This window comes from Lipophrys pholis (assembly GCF_963383615.2).
Source record: "Lipophrys pholis genome assembly, chromosome: 6".
Lineage (NCBI taxonomy): Eukaryota > Metazoa > Chordata > Actinopteri > Blenniiformes > Blenniidae > Lipophrys > Lipophrys pholis.
Window position 1 is genome coordinate 29,656,537 of NC_137629.1, and position 16,536 is coordinate 29,673,072.

The following is a 16,536-nucleotide window of genomic DNA, read 5'->3' on the forward strand; positions in this document are numbered from 1 at the left end:
AATCCTGAGAACAGCGTGACCACGGACGGACTTGGAGCAGCAGCCTACAGGTCAAACACTGAGCAGTCAACCGGAGAAGCCCCTCATCTATTGTTTAAATCAGTGTTTCACAGTCCTGGGCCAGGAGTGCACCTAACTTGCATGTTAGACGTCTACCTGCCTGGGCTCCTTTACGCGAATAAATGGCTTCTTCTGATGAGTACGGACTACATCAGGATGAAAAAGAAACACTGGTTTCCATCCTTTTTAGGCACAAAAGGAAGTCAATTATGTCATTAAATTAATAAGAATATTACATAAACCAATCTGTTTGTGGGATCATCATAGATTTATTGCCTTTAAAAAATGCACTCTTCTGATGGACTTCAGGTTTTCCGATGCCAGACAACTGCACCATCAGTCCATTATTGCATCATCAGATCTCCTCCTTCCAGAATGATCTTGTTCCAGAGTGATCTTTCTCGTCCACATGATGCCGAGCCCATTGGTCATCCCCACCTCTCCTGCTCCTTCCAGCATGGATTGCCCCACCAAGCGTAGGGGTAAGAGAGGGATTAGCGCCTGAGATTAAAGTGGCCATCTCCAAACCCTGTCTAATCCTGCCATCTGTCAAGAGAGCAGCGAACCGGCCAACACTCTCCCTTCACCGGGTTTATTAGAAAGCCAGAAGAACACACTGTTGCAGAGATAAAGACATCCCAGAAAACACTGTGCTTTCTATCAGGGTGACAATGGAGGCGACGTATCTTCTAAACCATCCAGGAGTCAAGAAGTCAATCCTGGCTGGAGGCACAGGACCAATGCCTCACTTTCCACCTGGGACTAAGGTATCCTACATCACAGATAAGCTGATGACCTGGAGGGTCCAACATTTAAACACTGTATAATTGAAATAATCACTCACGCCTTGTATAATTACTTACGATGTAAAAAAAAAAAAAAAGTCTGATTTATGGATTATTTTTAGCCACGTTTTGCGTCGCACACTTCAATTAGAACCTGCTGAATTATTCATGAACTGTGGAAATGTCTTCTGTTCCTGGCTCATGCACACAGAACAAACATTTGGTCAACCAAATTGCAACATGTTTTTTTGGCACGGCATCTTTGTTTCTGTTCATGAACTGATCTGCTGGTCTCCAACTTCTTTCCCTCCCTAGTCACACTCAGCCATATGGCACCGGGCCTGGACAGGGTGCCAAATATTCTCCATGACAATGCCAGCATGGATTTCCATTTACCTGCGTGTCTGTATCACCATGTGTGTGTGTGTGTGTGTGTGTGTGTGTGTGTGTGTGTGTGTGTGTGTGGTTTCCCCAGAGAAATGATTCCCAGTTGCTCACACAGTTGTCAGATCCACTTAGGAAATTCTGCTATAAATAGAAGATTACATGGATATAACATCAATTTACAGTCATGTAGGGTTATGGTAAAGCTTTCATAAGTACCTTGCATGCCGTCAAACAGATTGAACACATAACGAAAACCGACATGTCTGTCTTACATAACAAGTGTCTGAAGTTTATCATGACAGCATTCAGCTCAACAGTCTTTATTGTAAATAATAAAAACCCAAGATTAGAATAACGACGGCAAGATAAAAGTAGGAAAGGAAGAAGTCTTCACAAAGCAAATCATGAAAAGGATTCTCAAGAGGGAAGAAAAAGGAGATTCCGACAGTTTCTCTGAGTTAAATTTGGTTTATTAAAGTTTTATCTGCAATATGTCAGACACCAAAAAGTGGCTTATGTAACTTTGTTCGTATGAAAAGTGAAACCATGACATTTTTGTTTCGGATCGTCATATTCCTTAAAAACGTCTTGACGATAGACGATAAGGTTTCCCAGGACTGTTGTCAGAGAATCTAAGACATCCAAACGAAGGGATGCTTCCTGAGCTTTGAAAGTACATGTGCATCATTTCGAAAGACAGCGGCGTAGAGCAAAAGCCTTCTTTTAAAGTATATATAAATCCACACATACATACACATCTTTTATATGTTATATATTCCGGGTGGTTTGTTTGTGTCGCAAGCTCCAAGCTGCTAAACAGTGCCTTGTTTATTTATTTATTTATTTAGTATTATTATTTTTTATTAAATCTAAAATGTACTAATTTAATTCTTTATTCAATTGTTTGATTATGTAATTATTTAAGTATTTAATTAGCAATCACCGTAACGAACTGGCTACTGATGGTGGCGTCCTTCATTGACGCTTCACACTTTCTTTGCCCTCCAGCTGGTTTTCCATTTTCAGACGCTGTTGGACAACTTTGAGCGGACGGTCATCGATGACAGCCGCCTGGCTGGCAGACCGGCTGAGATTTTTGTGGGAAAGATGTTCAAGCTGGAAGTCTGGGAGACCCTGCTGACATCCATGAGGATCGGGGAGGTGGCTGAGTTCTGGTGTGACGCTGTGGTATGTTGCATTGCAGAATGCACGAAACACATCGTCAGACCCCAGAGCAAATGTCTTCATGGCCAGGGAAGGGAGGCTTTTCTTCTTCATTATGATGCACATGAATCAACCCTCTGCAGCCTCCCACATGTTCTGCATTGTAAACACAAACGCAGCAATCTTTTGTGCAAATGTTAGTGTTTTCCCTTCTGGAGAAACATTCCATTTGCAAGTAAAATTGGGCGACTTCTTGTCTTTTCCTTGTAGGGACTGATTGGCACGGGCTGGCAGCACCTTTGGGGTTAGAATGATTAGTGCGTGTGTGTCTTATTTTAGATCTGATGTTAATGTTGGTGTGTCATTTTGGCAGCATACAGGCTTGTACCCCATTGTGTCCAAAGGAATGAGGCTGATTGCTCAGGGGAAAGACCCTCTGGAGGGCCAGAGACACATGTGTGGGATGGGAAACATGTTCCACTACCACTCCACTGGTTTCCCAGAGCTAGACGAGCTCATGCGAACCCCTCAGCCACTCATATTCATCATGGAGCTCTTACAGGTAAGCGCCAATGGCAAAATGCCACATGGCACCCTGGATAGCTGAAGGAGACATTGTTATCAGTTGTGCTCTTATTTGTTTTAGTAAACGGCTTCTCTCATATCCTTTGTATATCGACACACAGCCTGACAGTAAAAAAAACAAAAAAAAACAGACACATTTACCTATTAATCTAATCCTTTTCTCAGAATTGAGACATGCCATTTGACAGCAGTGACAAATCTTCAGCCTCTCTCTGGCTAAACAAATACAGCTTTGAAATAATGCATTTTCCAGAACAAGCCAGGCACTCACCGGGGGGGTCCCACAGCAGTCGAAGTAAATTAAATCTCTCCAGTTGCATGGTTGTTTTTTTTTTTCTTCTTTTTTTTATTTGACACAAAAAGTGACAGATCTTCAGTGCTGGAAAATAACTCTTACGCTAAAGTAACAAGAATGTGTTTTCAACGCATAAATGTAATTTTTCCTAACGAAAGCAGACATGCTACCAGGGAAAGTATTTCTTTGTCCCAGGTAACATGTGCACACGGTGAAAAAAGAAATTGCGAACGTATTCACAGCCGCAATCCACCTGTTTAATGTTCACCTCCATTCACAGTTTTATTGTGTTTGCCTCCTGCGCCCCGCTGCTTCCAGGTAGGAGACCCAATGTCCTACCACAGAGAGTCCTGGATGATGGAAAAGGATGAGAAGCTGCAGACGGTGCCAACGCTCCACATGCAGGGTAATGCTCTGGTCAAGCAGAGACGATTCAGAGAGGCTGCCAGCAAGTACAAGGAAGCCGTTCTGCTGCTGAAAACCGTCCAGTCCAAAGTGAGTGAAGGATGGGGGAGGGTGGAGGAGATGAAGGGAGGGAGATGATGTGCAGCGAAGGCTTGGGAACTGCAAGGTTTTCTAAGGATTTTAGGTTTTTGGGACATTCGTCTCGTTTTATTCCACAGGGAGGTTCCTGTTTTCCTCTTTTGCTCTACTTCACTACGTCCCTGATTGCAGGCTGTTAGTCGGGTCGGGGGTGGGGGGTGGGGTGTGATAGGTGGGGTGGGGGGTGGGGGGTGGGGGGGGTTGGCTGACAGGGAAAAGAGGGAGAGCCGAGGAAGACTGTCTAAGATGAGAGCCTTGTATAAGGCTGAAGGAGCACTAAAGGGAGAAAGGACATTGGGTGTGAGAGGTTTTCTCAATAGAACATGTAGGAGTCCTCATACTCCAGATTAACTTTTGGCAGCTTCAGACACGTTCACAAGTTTAATGTTGGAAGTCTGTACAAAGTTGGACTTCGTGCCAGCCCACTTGTCTCGGCCGAAGAGGATGCCTTTGGAGTCTTCAGTGTCCTAAAGCCATGTCATGTCTAAATTTGTGTGAAAATATTTAAACCTACTCGGCTGATATAAAATATTCAAATATGTGTAGGAGCTGCCAAGCAACATAGCGGCACAATGAGCACGTCTTTGTTCCTCTTTCTCCTCATATATGTGTGTAGGAGATGCCGGGAGACGTAGACTACATTAACTTGGGTCGTATGATCGTCCCCCTGGAGTTGAACTACTGCCAGTGTATGTTGGAGCTGGAGGAGTACTACGAAGTTATAGAGCACACCACTGAACTGCTGGAGAAACACAAAGGTACAGGCAAATGCTGGGTTAAATAGAACTGCAAGGGTTTTTTTTCTTCATTTCTTTATTATGACAGCTAAATGATTGCATAATCTGCTATTTCTTACTAGAATTTACATGCCAGTGTTTTGTTGTAGTATCACAATTACATCAGTTAACCTTGGAGCTGCTGGCGCTACCTGCACACAAAGGTACTACAATAAAGCAAGAGAGTTTGTCACTCACTTATCCAACAAAGATGTGAAACACCAAATATACCAGACATGCACAGTCCTCAAAATTTGGAAAAAAAAGTAAGAAATCTTCTTGTCAGTGTTAGTTGTGCTCGTGCTATTTATGTAAGAGTGCCATTACTATTTAAAATCTATGAAGATCTTTTAACCATATTATTTTAAATTTTTTAAACAGCTGTAAATGTTTTAACAGAAATGTTTTCTGTCTTTTAGACTTCAGGCTGTGTTGGCATTACATTTCCAACAACAGGGTTAGATTTTCTTCACTCTAATGCTTCCTCACTGCAATACTTTTCTCCACTCGCTCTTCATTTATATTCACCCTCTTCTTTTAAAAGCTTAGTACATTACTGCTAATGCAACTTCTTTTTTTGAATAAAATAACTAAACCATTTCTGTGTAAGATTGATGCTTGATATCAGTTAAAGTGGGTTTTCACATATTTCTCTACACACGGCCTTCTGTGACATTTTATGCCGGTTCGACTCATTCCATGATTGTATTAATAATGTAAATACTGAATACTTATATTTGCATCTCTCATGTGGTGCAAAGTGCCACTCGCCATTGTTTCAGACATTTTTCCGGTTCAAGTCGCTGCTGAAAGATTCAGGACGCCGCCGCGATATCCTCCAAAATGAATCATAATTAAATCAAGACTGCAGGGTTGACTGACAATTATCGTTAATCGCTCACAGGCTGCATGGTGAATGGTGCTTAGTGGTCTCGCCTCGCAGCACCTCAAGTCTGTGTTAAGTTTGCATGTTATCCCTGCATATGCATCTGGTCTCTCTCAAAGTCTAAAATGCACTTGAGGTTAATTGACAACTAAATGTTTGTGTAGGTGTGAACGAGAGTGTGTCTGCCTCTGTGTGTTTGTCCTGTGATGGAACGGAGACTTGGACTCTGTCTTCATCCGTAGTGTGCTTGGATCAGCTCCATGACCTTTACTTTTCTTTAAAGACACATTGAAGAAGTTCAGTGGATTCACTTACGGACATTTTGTCAAATATTCTCAATGCTTCATTTAATTTCTTTCCGTTACATGCCGGTCATGTCTCATGCCCCTGCACTGTAAAGGGAAGCGGGAGGCAGTTAACTTTGCTTTGATAAATCACCGCGCGGCAGAGGAAACAGCTGTGTCAAATGCGAGGCGCTATCCCTCACCCCAGTGAAGGATAACATCTCCTGGTTGTTAAATATTGTTATGTGTGACATGACGGGGGAGTAACAATTTTTCTAGGTAGCATTTTGCAAGAAAACAAACAGAAGGAATTCCTTATATCTCAAACTGAACTTCCTCTTTTTTATTTTTTTTAAGTTATTAATAAATGTTACAAATGCTGCAGATTAATGAGCACACATTTCTTTCCACCTCTGGATCTGAGCTGCAACAGTAAATTCAAGATGTTGTAAAAAAAAAAAAAAAAAGACATGGCCTGATGCCTGCGTTGGGTTCACTGCAGTGGCTGCTGCATGCTGCAGCCGTGTCTTCAGTAAGAGTGTGTAGGAGGGCTGAGGTTGACATTCCTGAGGGTTTTACAGCCGGAGCAGCCTTGGGAATTGTACTGTCATACCCATGGCTACTCATATCCTAGAGGTGCTTCGCATGTTGGCACAATCTCCTCTTCAGAGCCTCATGAATTATGCCCCCATCCAAAGGCAGGATCCACAGAGGCTATCTTTATGTTACACTTTATTCCTCAGCCTGGATTTTCTGTTTTACCATCCAGCTGCCCAATTGTGTGTTTGTAGTGATGTTGTGATGTCTCACACGGGTTTACACTGTCATAGGTGCAGGTACTCACACCCCTGTAGTGGGAAGAAAAGCAAATATTGTCAAAAAATATGGGGACTTAAGATAAGACGAGTGTTAGCATTACGTTCAGAGTGAAGAGGACAATAATGACTCTGGCTGGGTGGAAATAAATGTAAATCAGTCTAATGGTTTTTGAAGTGATGGAAACTCTTTTGTGTGTGTGTGTTTGTGTGCGTGCGTGCGTGCGTGCGTGTGCGTGTGTGTGTGTGTGTGTGTGTGTGTGTGTGTGTGTGTGTGTGTGTGTGTGTGTGTGTGTGTGTGTGTGTGTGTGTGTGTGTGTGTGTGTTATTGAAGAGGGAAGGTTGAGGACTGGCTTGTGAGTGCGCTTGACAGTGAGATGTGGAAAGAGTGGGCAGGGGTTTCTCAGCTCCACTGGTCCATTATGAAGAGATGTCACAAAACTGAGCCTTTAAAGGATGATCCATCTTTCAGTGGCACGACTGACCCCTCTTCTTCACCTCTATTTTTTGAAGTGTCTTTGGTTTTAAAATCTCCCAGCACTTTTGTTTTTCCTCCACATTTTCTGAATGCTTGTATGTGTGCACACATGCAAGCACACATTGACGCCGCACATTAGCCATTCCGGGAAATGCACTTATTGATTTTCTTGTGAAGACAGATGTGAAGATTGTTCCTGCTGTCATCATTGTTGCGTGGTCTGAATCAGTTGGAATCAGCCACTTTGCTACTTTAATCCCTTCAACGTAGAAAAAAAATCGCACTGCAGTGTCTCAACTTTTGCCCGAGGAAACACTGAAAGCTGTTAACTTGTGGCCAAATGAAGATTTAGAACAGAAAGAAAATTGAATGCAGAGGAAGAGAAGAGAAGACTCCACCACCAGTGTGTAAAACAAACACAGACCGAGGCTTCTCGGGTTGTGTGCGAGTTTGGGGAAAACCAGTTCTTCTATTTCTGGAGTGTAACATGTCTGTTTGTTAATGGTGAGGCTACAGCCAGCAGCACGTCAATTTAGTTTAGCACAAAAACAGAAACCAGCCTGGCTCTGTCCAGAGGTAACACATTCAACCTCAATAAGTGCTGCCCTGTATTTTGTAACTTGTTAAATTACTTCATGCAAAAAGTGTGAAAACAAGCAGTTGTTCTTGATTCACAATTCTAAGAGGGATTTCTGCATTTTAATTTTTCAACATCGGCGTGTTGAACATATTAAGTCCCAAAAGTTACAAGTAATAAAGGCATGCTGGGCAATAGTTGCCAGTCATTTCAATTACTCATTTCTCCTCCATTTCTTTTTCTGCGGTAGGTAGAGTGCCCATCACAAGGTTGCAGGTTTGATCCCCTGTTACAATCCGTTCATATTTTGAAGTGCTCTTGAGCAAGACACGAACGTCCAAATGGTTTGTAATGGAGGTTGGGTCCCTTGCATGGCTGCTGCCACATTTGTAAATGGGTGAATGACTAACAAACTGCTATATAAGTGAAATTCATTTAATTTAAATGAATGTTTCTGTCGTAGCTGACCGTAATCTGGACAGTCGTCAATTCACCATATGTGAACATGTAGTTTAAGCTGAAGTCCTGATTTATATGACATACATTCAGTGACAAAACTTTTATGATAATGTGCAATGTGTCAAACTTCAATCCATCAAGAGTTAGTGGGGAATAAAGATGCAGTGTATATAGATTATTTGCAAACTCGGTGCTGGTGATAAATAAACATAACAATGGTACTTTACGGCTTCTCATCTAAAAAGATAAATTGCTACCACAGCAGACGCAACAGAATTATTATTGAATTTTTGGGTCAAACATGATTAAATGTATTTATATATTTGTGTGTTTTTCCCCTCGTGTTTCTCAGACTGCGTGAAGGGCTACTACAAGAGAGCCAAGGCTCATGCTGCTGTGTGGAATGAGAAGGAGGCCCGGAGGGACTACAACATGGTGGCCCAGCTGGACGTCACCCTGGCCACCCTCGTCCGCCGAGAGCTGAACACCCTGTCAGAGCGCATGAAGGAGAAGTACTGGGAGGAGAAGGAGCAATACTGGAACATGCTGGAGAAACAGGAGAACGCCAATGAAAGTGAGTGTGAAGAGGAGGAGAAAGAGGAAGAGTTGGTTGATAAGCAACATCAAGCGGGTGATGCGAGTGTGACTGCGGCAACCGGCGACGGAGCACAAAGCAATCTGCATGAGTCTCCAGACTCTAACAGTGAAAATAATCAACCGACGGAGGAAATGGGTGTCAAAGAGGAGGCCGGCCCGTCTGCAAACACCCCGGACACCTCGGATAAATACGAGGGGAAGAACTGGCAGCTGATGTTACGCCTGGTCATGCTGCTGCAGAAAGAAGGAAACTTTCTCATCAACGAAAAACGTTTCGAGGAAGCGTCTGAGAAGTTCAAGGAGGCCATTGATTATGTGGACTTCCTGCCAAATAAGGTATAATAAAATGTGGTGGCACAGTGTAGCAGTGGTTAGCATTGGAGAAGCTCCCCCATGTGGAGTTTGCATGATCCCCCTCGGCCTCCACCCACTCTCCAAAACCCTGCTCTGTAGTTTGTGACTTCCCACGGGTCAAAGGTATATTGCTTCTTGTTTATTTGTGTCCCTGTTTTAGCAACACCAGCCAGCACCACCCAGATCCCACCTGCCTCCTTTACCCTGGTAGTGAAGTGTCAATAACGTGACGCCTGGTAAATGTGCCAAGTGTTGGCAAAAATACACAAAAGACAGAGGAAAATACAATGGAATCAACAAATGGGTACAAGTTGTGGCTAGAAATGATACCAAAGGATTTTATTGTTTCACTTGAGTCTGTTTTGTCTCATAGACGTGGTTACCATATCTGTGATGGACTGGCAACCTGATGAGCTTGTACCTTGTGTTTTTTCCATTGTTGGCTGTAACAGACAAGCGTCTAGTTTTCTATACACCTGGATACAGTGTGTCTAGAAGTCAAATAAAAGTTTTGTCTAGTATAGAATTAAATTTTTTTGGTTGAAAATAACATCCATTGTAAAAGTTGTTGTTTTTTAAGAGACAATGTCCAGATGGTCTTCATGATTAATATTCACCGCTTTCACTGCCACCAGTGCGATTCTTTGCTCGTGATGAATAGTCAGGAATGCCAGAAAGTCTGCTCAGAAAAGAATCGTGGCTCAGTGTGGCCTGTAAACTATAATCATGTGTCATTCCTGCCTTTTTACTGAAGAGCAGCTGTGGCATTGTAGGTACGCTGGCAAAGCGGGGAGCAGAAAAAGAACTCTAAAAATAACAGTTATCCACAGAGATATCACTGTCACCGCACAAGCCTGTGCTTCTTTTCTCTTTCTGAAACTCTCTCTCCTCTGCCACACCTCGCTGTCTTCCCCTCTCACCCCTTCCACACACGACAAATTATGTCTTCTCAACACACACTCCTCCATCTTCATTTCTCCCCCTTCTTACACCACCCCTCTGACTCCTCTCCCCACCTTCATCAGATTTCAATCTGCTCCATCATTCCCACCAACTCTTCATTTCACTCTATATTTGTTCTCACGCTTTCATTTTTTTTGTCTCATCTTTCCGCTGCCATATATCAAACTCTCCAGTCCCTCTGCCCTCATCTTCTCACCTCACATCCAGCTTGTCCGCGTTGTTTTCTCAGGCGGTAGATATACGGGAGGATGACTTGGAGTCGCTGGAGAAAGTACGTCTTCCTCTGGCTCTCAATCTCAGCCAGTGTATGCTGGAGCTGAAAGAATACCAGAGAGTCGTGGACCTCAACAATGAACTTCTGAAGAAGCACAAAGGTCAGTGTGTTGAAAACAGACAAAACTGCAAGGGTCCAGGATACAGTAACAAGGATGACCACATAACTTGCGTGGTAATGTTTTCTTACATTACTGTTGTTCCGTCTGTGCGGCTCTCAACCTGCTGCACTTTACTCCCATTTTAAAGGCCTTTTATGTGTTTTTATGGTTTGCTGGTGAAGTTGCAATAATGCACGTGAGCTTGTCCACATCAGTTGAAAATGTTCCGACAGAGGCATCGACATATTGACAAGAGGGGGGTGTATTCTCTTCTACTTCCCCCTGAAAATTGCAGACTGGTTAATGTAATATAAATTAACGTGAACAGTAGATTTGTAGCAAAAGGCAACACACTTTTTTTTTTTGTTGTTGTTGAAATTTATATAGATGAATAACTTTTTTAATTGAAGTTAGGTCGATAATAAACACACCCATATTCGATTCAGCGCCAAGCAGGTTTTACGGGCTGAACTAGGATATTTGTGTTTCGTGGTATTGTGAAACACTGTGAACAAAACCACAGATGATGGAACTGTGAACTTCGGTACAGAGGGAGAACTCAAACTGTTGTTTCCACATTTCTCAAGCTGCAGCTCTTCACTTAAAAAAAAAAGAGTTTCCTTTTACACATTGTGTTCGGTGTGTGGATGAATTAACACTCATGCATTCAACTCAACAAAGACAGATATACATCAAATGGGCAAAACTCTTAACGCTTAGCCCCCTCTGGCCCACTGACGTTAGTGTGGCAATGAAATTTGTACCTCAAGGTAAAGCAGAGGAATCTTCTTGTGATGTAGAAATAGATGACTACGTGCAGGTTTAGTATTTTTTTTAGTTTTTTTGTGCACATGCCATCATTTCTTCACGTACAAATGTGAACATCTGATGCCAAGAAAAATGCCTGGCTCTCAGCAAACGCCTGCATTCACTCTGCAACAGCTCTTGATCTGTCTGTTTACCAGAGAAAGAAGAAACCAAACATTCACAACTGCAATGCTGTGCCTCTCTTTTGTTCCCCTGGCACCCACCCATGGACATCACAGTCAAAAATGAATTCACTGTTTTCTTTTTGTTTCAGCTATGATGAATTATTTATAGTTGAGGCTGATCTGAAATGGTTGTTCTTACGCTTTCCTTTTCCCTTCATTTACTCCTCTCAAGCTTTCGGCTTCTTCTTTGTCGGTCTCCTGTCTCACCACTGGCGTTCAGTCTACTTACTTCATCACCCCTCTAATAGTTTATTAAACCTTCAGCTTTTAGTTTCACTACCATCTTGCTCTTTTTTTGCTGACCTTACAGTGTCAAAAAACTTTTCTTTTTTTACATCTCAGTAGGTCTGTCATTTGTACTTATTAACTCTGTCTTGGCTTCCTCCACAGGTAACTTCAAGGCAGTGTACCAGAGGGCACGGGCGCATGTGGCACTGTGCAATGAGGATGAAGCCCGGCGAGATTTAAATCTGGTAGAGAAATTAGACCCAACTTTCAAAGCCTTCGTTCGCCAAGAACTGAAGAAGTTAGGTGATGCTGTACGCGCGCAGCATGCTCTCCAGAATAAGACTTACTGGGATACGACACAGGAGAAGTGGGGGCCTGGTGGAAGCAAAACAAAGATCGCAGCAAAAAAGAAGAAAGTCAAGTTTTCTCAGAAAGTCACAGAAGTGAAATCTGAAGCGGATAAGAAAACTGAAAAGGGTGCTATTCAAGTGAGGGAGAGCTCAGAGAAACAACCCCCTGCTGAGGCGGAGGGAGCAAGTGTTGCAGAAAAAAATCCAGATGTGAAAGCCGAGCAGCCAGATCAAGTGTCAGAGTGCGGGAGAATGAGTGGAGAAGGGTTAGATAATGAAAATATAGAGAGGGTCGTGGCTCATGAAGCCGGGCTGGGTGCACCAGATAATCGTGCAACAGAAAAAGACGGCGATCCCACGCCCACCGACTCAGGCAACAGATCAGTGTGTGATAAGGGCAAAAAGAAGGTCAAATGCCAATCAAATCCTGCACCGGACTCAAAGAGAACAGGACAAGAGAACATAGACTCCAGTAAGACAGGAAATGGCGGCATTCAATCAGAACAGACCAATGAATAAAAATTGTCATGAAGAATCAAAGGTCACAGGGAATCTATGGTCAGAGATGAATAGACCTGCAGTTGATGGATGGAGTGGAAAAGCAGTCATAAAATCTCAAAACAGGAAATATTGATTTTGAAACAGGAAAAAAAAAAATCTAAATATGAAGCAACAAAGAATTTATACAAACAGCTTTTATTTGGCACCGTTCAGAGTTAAATCTGATTATTGAGTCCTCAAAGCAATAACGAGAGGAGCATAAAAAGCACAGACAGGCTTGCAGTTTGGCCAAATACAAAGTTTTATTTCTGTACACAAAGAGTAGAAAGCAGCCAGTAACCCACTCGTTATTACAGTAAAAAGCCTTTCTTCAGAAAACTTTTTACAGATTAAAAACTCCAGAGAAAAGACAGCGAGTGTGAGATCTGGACGATAACAGAAAATCAAAACAATTAAACAAGAAACTTTTCAATGAGTAATGAGGTATATTAATGGTGAAATAAACAAAACAAAACAAAAAAGAACGAAAGCTCAGTTCAACAGTAAAATATGAGTGTGTACGATTACAGTATGTGTGTTAAAGTTACCCACACCTTTTCTGAGGTTAGGTGTTTCTTCGCCCTGTGTCACGTGTGACGAGCACACGTATTATGTGTGGAGATGCATAATGCAAATGCAGCCAGGAGACTAGGGGAGGGGTTTATTCACGCCTTCGTCAACACCATGCGATGACAACAGTGTAATAGTGCTCTCTGGTGTGACCCTCTACTCTGGGGGAGAGCCTTTTTCTCTGTAATCACAGAGCTGCAGCCGAACCGCGGGGGGCAGAGTGTGTCATTGTGTTTGTGTGGGGAGGGGAAATGTATGGAGCCACTGGCTGTGTAGATATTTGTACATGGATCAGACCTCAGAGGATCATAGATTCACACAGAGATGAGACCTACTGTGTGATACTCCTGCAGAGGTGGTGATGTCAAACAGCAGCTGAGTGAAACGTGGGCGCAAAGTGTGATTTGGCATTTCAACTATAATATGTGATACCTAAATATTATTGTCAGTCTGCCTCCTCTTTATGGTCTTAAAATAAACATGACAAATGTTGACATCTTGCCCTGTGGATGATGCCTCTTTTTCTTTTTTGTCCGCCCTCCCCAGACAAGCTATTACTGTTGCATCATTTTCTGTAAACAAAACACAAATAAAGGGAGCTACAATAGGCAATGAGTAATCATCAGAGTCTAATGAGATGTGTAAATACTAATAGATAAATACCTATGAATAAACATGACTTGACATGGCTTTTTGTTCCTTTTCTTTTCTCCCACGAGCTGAGCAGCTGCTCTTTGTTCCGTCTTTTGGGAGCTTTAACAAAACAAACGCTAAAGCCGCGCTGACGCCGAGACAGATTCAACATATAATATTGACTATCTTCAGCAGCTGAACAGTGGCAGGCTTCAGCGGCGGTAGAAGTGAAGAAAAGGAGAGTTGTGTTTGGGAAACAAGGCGTGCTCTCTCTCTCTCTCTCTCTTCACTGCCTTTTGCTTCCCTTAAGGCTATTAGCATTTGTATTATGAACAGCACATCACCTTTCCAACTCACAAACCTGTGGATCTGCATCCTTGGGGACAGTTCCCTAGCAACAGTATCAAAACTAACAGGCAGCGAGTGCTGAGGAGGAAGATGTCAAATGTGAGTGGTACGCGCCTGGAGGAGGGGAGGCGACCGTAATGAATGCAGCACATGGGTTTTTCCACACATGTATGTGGGGTCAGTGTGCCTTTTTTAGGTGTGAGAGGAATCCACTTGCTGTTGTGTGTGTGAGCGTATATGTGTGTGTGTCTGTCTTGGGCTTCTGTGTGAGCATTAGGCGGCACAATTGCTGGGAAACACGCAAAGCCAGAGCCTCCTTGTTTCAGGCAAACTCCAGTCCTGCTTCTGGAGATTTTGCTGTAGCAGGCACATCAAAGAGGATCTCTCCCACCAGCCCTCGAGCAATAAATGGATCTATTTTTCTCGACTTTTTTCCCTCTCTTGTCTCTTAGATCTTCAGTTCCTCCAAGCAACCCAGGCATCACGAGTTCACCCTTTAAAGGCCTTTGTCAACTGGCTTCAACCTATGGATGTTCACATGCTGTGAGCCACACTTCTTCATACTTTCTGTCACTTCCAATCAACCACAGATGTACTGCCATGGGACTGACAGACACCGATACACAAACACAAGCGCCTGATGCAACTTCCTTCCCTGAATGTAAGACACAAGAAAAACAAGCATCCAGAAAGACCTACTCACATCCTATATGGATTCTGTTTGATTTTAAGGCATTAATTGACTGTGCTATATTCAGAGCAGTATACACTTCATGACCAGCAAAAAAAAAAAAAAAAAAGCAGGAATCCTTTTGTAAACGCAAAAGCAATTAGGGATGCATTAGCAGGGGGAAAAATGACAAAGTCAAAGCTGCTGTTCATTTTGAATCTGCATGGAAATGAAGGATTGCTGAGGATGGAGTCATTGCAGGACGACTTTATGTTGCTGTGCCTTGCACAGCCCTGCGAATAGTGTCTTGTATTAGACTAGTAAAGAGAAAAAAGAGCTTCAGCCTGGAGTTCCATCGTTCGCTTTCTCCTCACACAGCCGGATAACACTAAAATCCCAGAGTGGAGGCCCATATGCTGATATGTATCAGCCGAGAATTCCGCAACAAAGCCTAATTCCAGTCACAATACAAACTAGTTCGAAGCCGAGAACCAGTCTGAATCCCACAAGAGAAGAAATGGATCTCCGTTTTCGTGAAAGCGGATGTAGTGTCTATTTGCATTGATGCAGCAGTGTGCACCTTATTGATCATGCAGCAGAGCCATTTGTGCATAATGCAGGAAGGTGTATTGTGAATGGGAAGTTATGTGTGTAGCAGCATACGTGTGTGCACGTACAGTGAGTGCAAACGGTTGTGTACGGGAGCAAAGGACTCACTTAGGGGAGGCGAGCAATGGGAGCGACAAGCAGTTTGAGAGGATTAGAGGAACTCAGTGTGTGCATACAGACGCGCTGTGCTAGCGGGCACTTTGGCTGTCTTAAATAAATCATGGATTTAACTGATGATGTGTCATTCTCACAAAGTAAATAAACTCGTTGTGGGTGCTGTCAACTGCTCAGCGAATCTGCACCACGCACCCACATGAAATGCAGTCAGCCCAGCCCCAATCTAGTGTACGCGAGTCACTTTAACTCACCACCCCTCATTATAAATTCAAAAGTAACAAAGACGTGTGAGGAGAAAAAAAACACACACAAACACTAAACATACAGGCATTTTGACAATACAAGAGGACCTCCTTCCTATTCCGATTGTTGCATTTTTTATTTTTTTTTTATTGTTCTTTTCATGGAAGGTCCAATTTGTGCTGTGGACTGATATAAAGCTTCACACCTCCAAACGACTACACAGATACTGGTAAGCACAGTGTCTTGGCTGGGCATTTTCCCTTTACTTTAGTCTTTCCCTGACCTGCTGCTAATGTTAGTTTCCTTTGGCTCGTTAACATGGAGTCAGACTGTGCCACTGAAGAAGCGAGGCACGGGCCGGCCAAAAGGACATCAGCGTGAGCCTTTAGCAGTTTGCATGAAAAAGGCTTTTAGTGCACTGGGTTCCAATGGAGGGTTAGCGCTAAAGTCTTAAAGCTGCTGCAGCGGTCACACGGCCTGATGTATTGTGGCCTGACCCCAGCTGCGTGCAGCTTCCCCCTCTGCCATCAAGCATCCTTTCAGGCTTCCTCTCTGCCCCTCCGGGATAACTTGGGGTTAGATGTGTGAGGTGGTGCCTGAAATTAGGAGACAGAAGAGACAGAGAAGCAGAGAGAGCTTTCATTAGTTTAGGAACACATGCAAAAGACCAAGACACTATTCTTGGCTATAACTAAGAAGGCTACAATCATTATAATCCCTTTTTTTGTTAAAAGTTACAGGCTTTGGCTTGTGGAGAAAATTGCATTTTAAATGTAACGGGACAGCTTGAAAAGTGTGTGACAGTGATGCTCTACGTCTTCCTTTGCGATAGCCTCAGTCTCTCCCCGATCTGC

At 43.1% G+C, this 16,536-nt stretch overlaps 2 protein-coding genes across 2 annotated transcripts in view; one reads left to right on the forward strand and one right to left on the reverse strand.

Moving 5' to 3' along the window:
* Positions 1-604: 604 nt before the first annotated feature.
* LOC308111220 (uncharacterized protein) lies at positions 605-13,751 on the forward strand. The gene is made up of 8 exons (XM_080466039.1): positions 605-827; positions 2,241-2,420; positions 2,770-2,958; positions 3,595-3,771; positions 4,436-4,577; positions 8,447-9,027; positions 10,238-10,382; positions 11,765-13,751. The coding sequence occupies exons 1-8, from the start codon at positions 732-734 to the stop codon at positions 12,469-12,471; spliced, it is 2,217 nt and encodes a 738-aa protein (XP_080322165.1). The 5' UTR covers positions 605-731; the 3' UTR covers positions 12,472-13,751.
* Positions 13,442-16,536, reverse strand: part of drp2 (dystrophin related protein 2) — a 172,776-nt gene continuing 169,681 nt past the window's right edge. Inside the window, exon 25 of the mRNA XM_080466036.1 lies at positions 13,442-16,278. Coding sequence (XP_080322162.1) covers positions 16,259-16,278 — 20 coding nt within the window. The 3' untranslated portion in view covers positions 13,442-16,258. The remainder of the gene's footprint in view (positions 16,279-16,536) is intronic.

Excerpts from the sequence above, each read along its gene's own strand:
- LOC308111220 (XM_080466039.1), top strand. The coding sequence starts at position 732 with ATGGAGGCGACGTATCTTCTAAACCATCCAGGAGTCAAGAAGTCAATC. Across the intron at positions 828-2,240 it reads ACTTTCCACCTGGGACTAAG|CTGGTTTTCCATTTTCAGAC; the intron begins GTATCCTACATC and ends TTTGCCCTCCAG. Across the intron at positions 2,421-2,769 it reads AGTTCTGGTGTGACGCTGTG|CATACAGGCTTGTACCCCAT; the intron begins GTATGTTGCATT and ends TCATTTTGGCAG.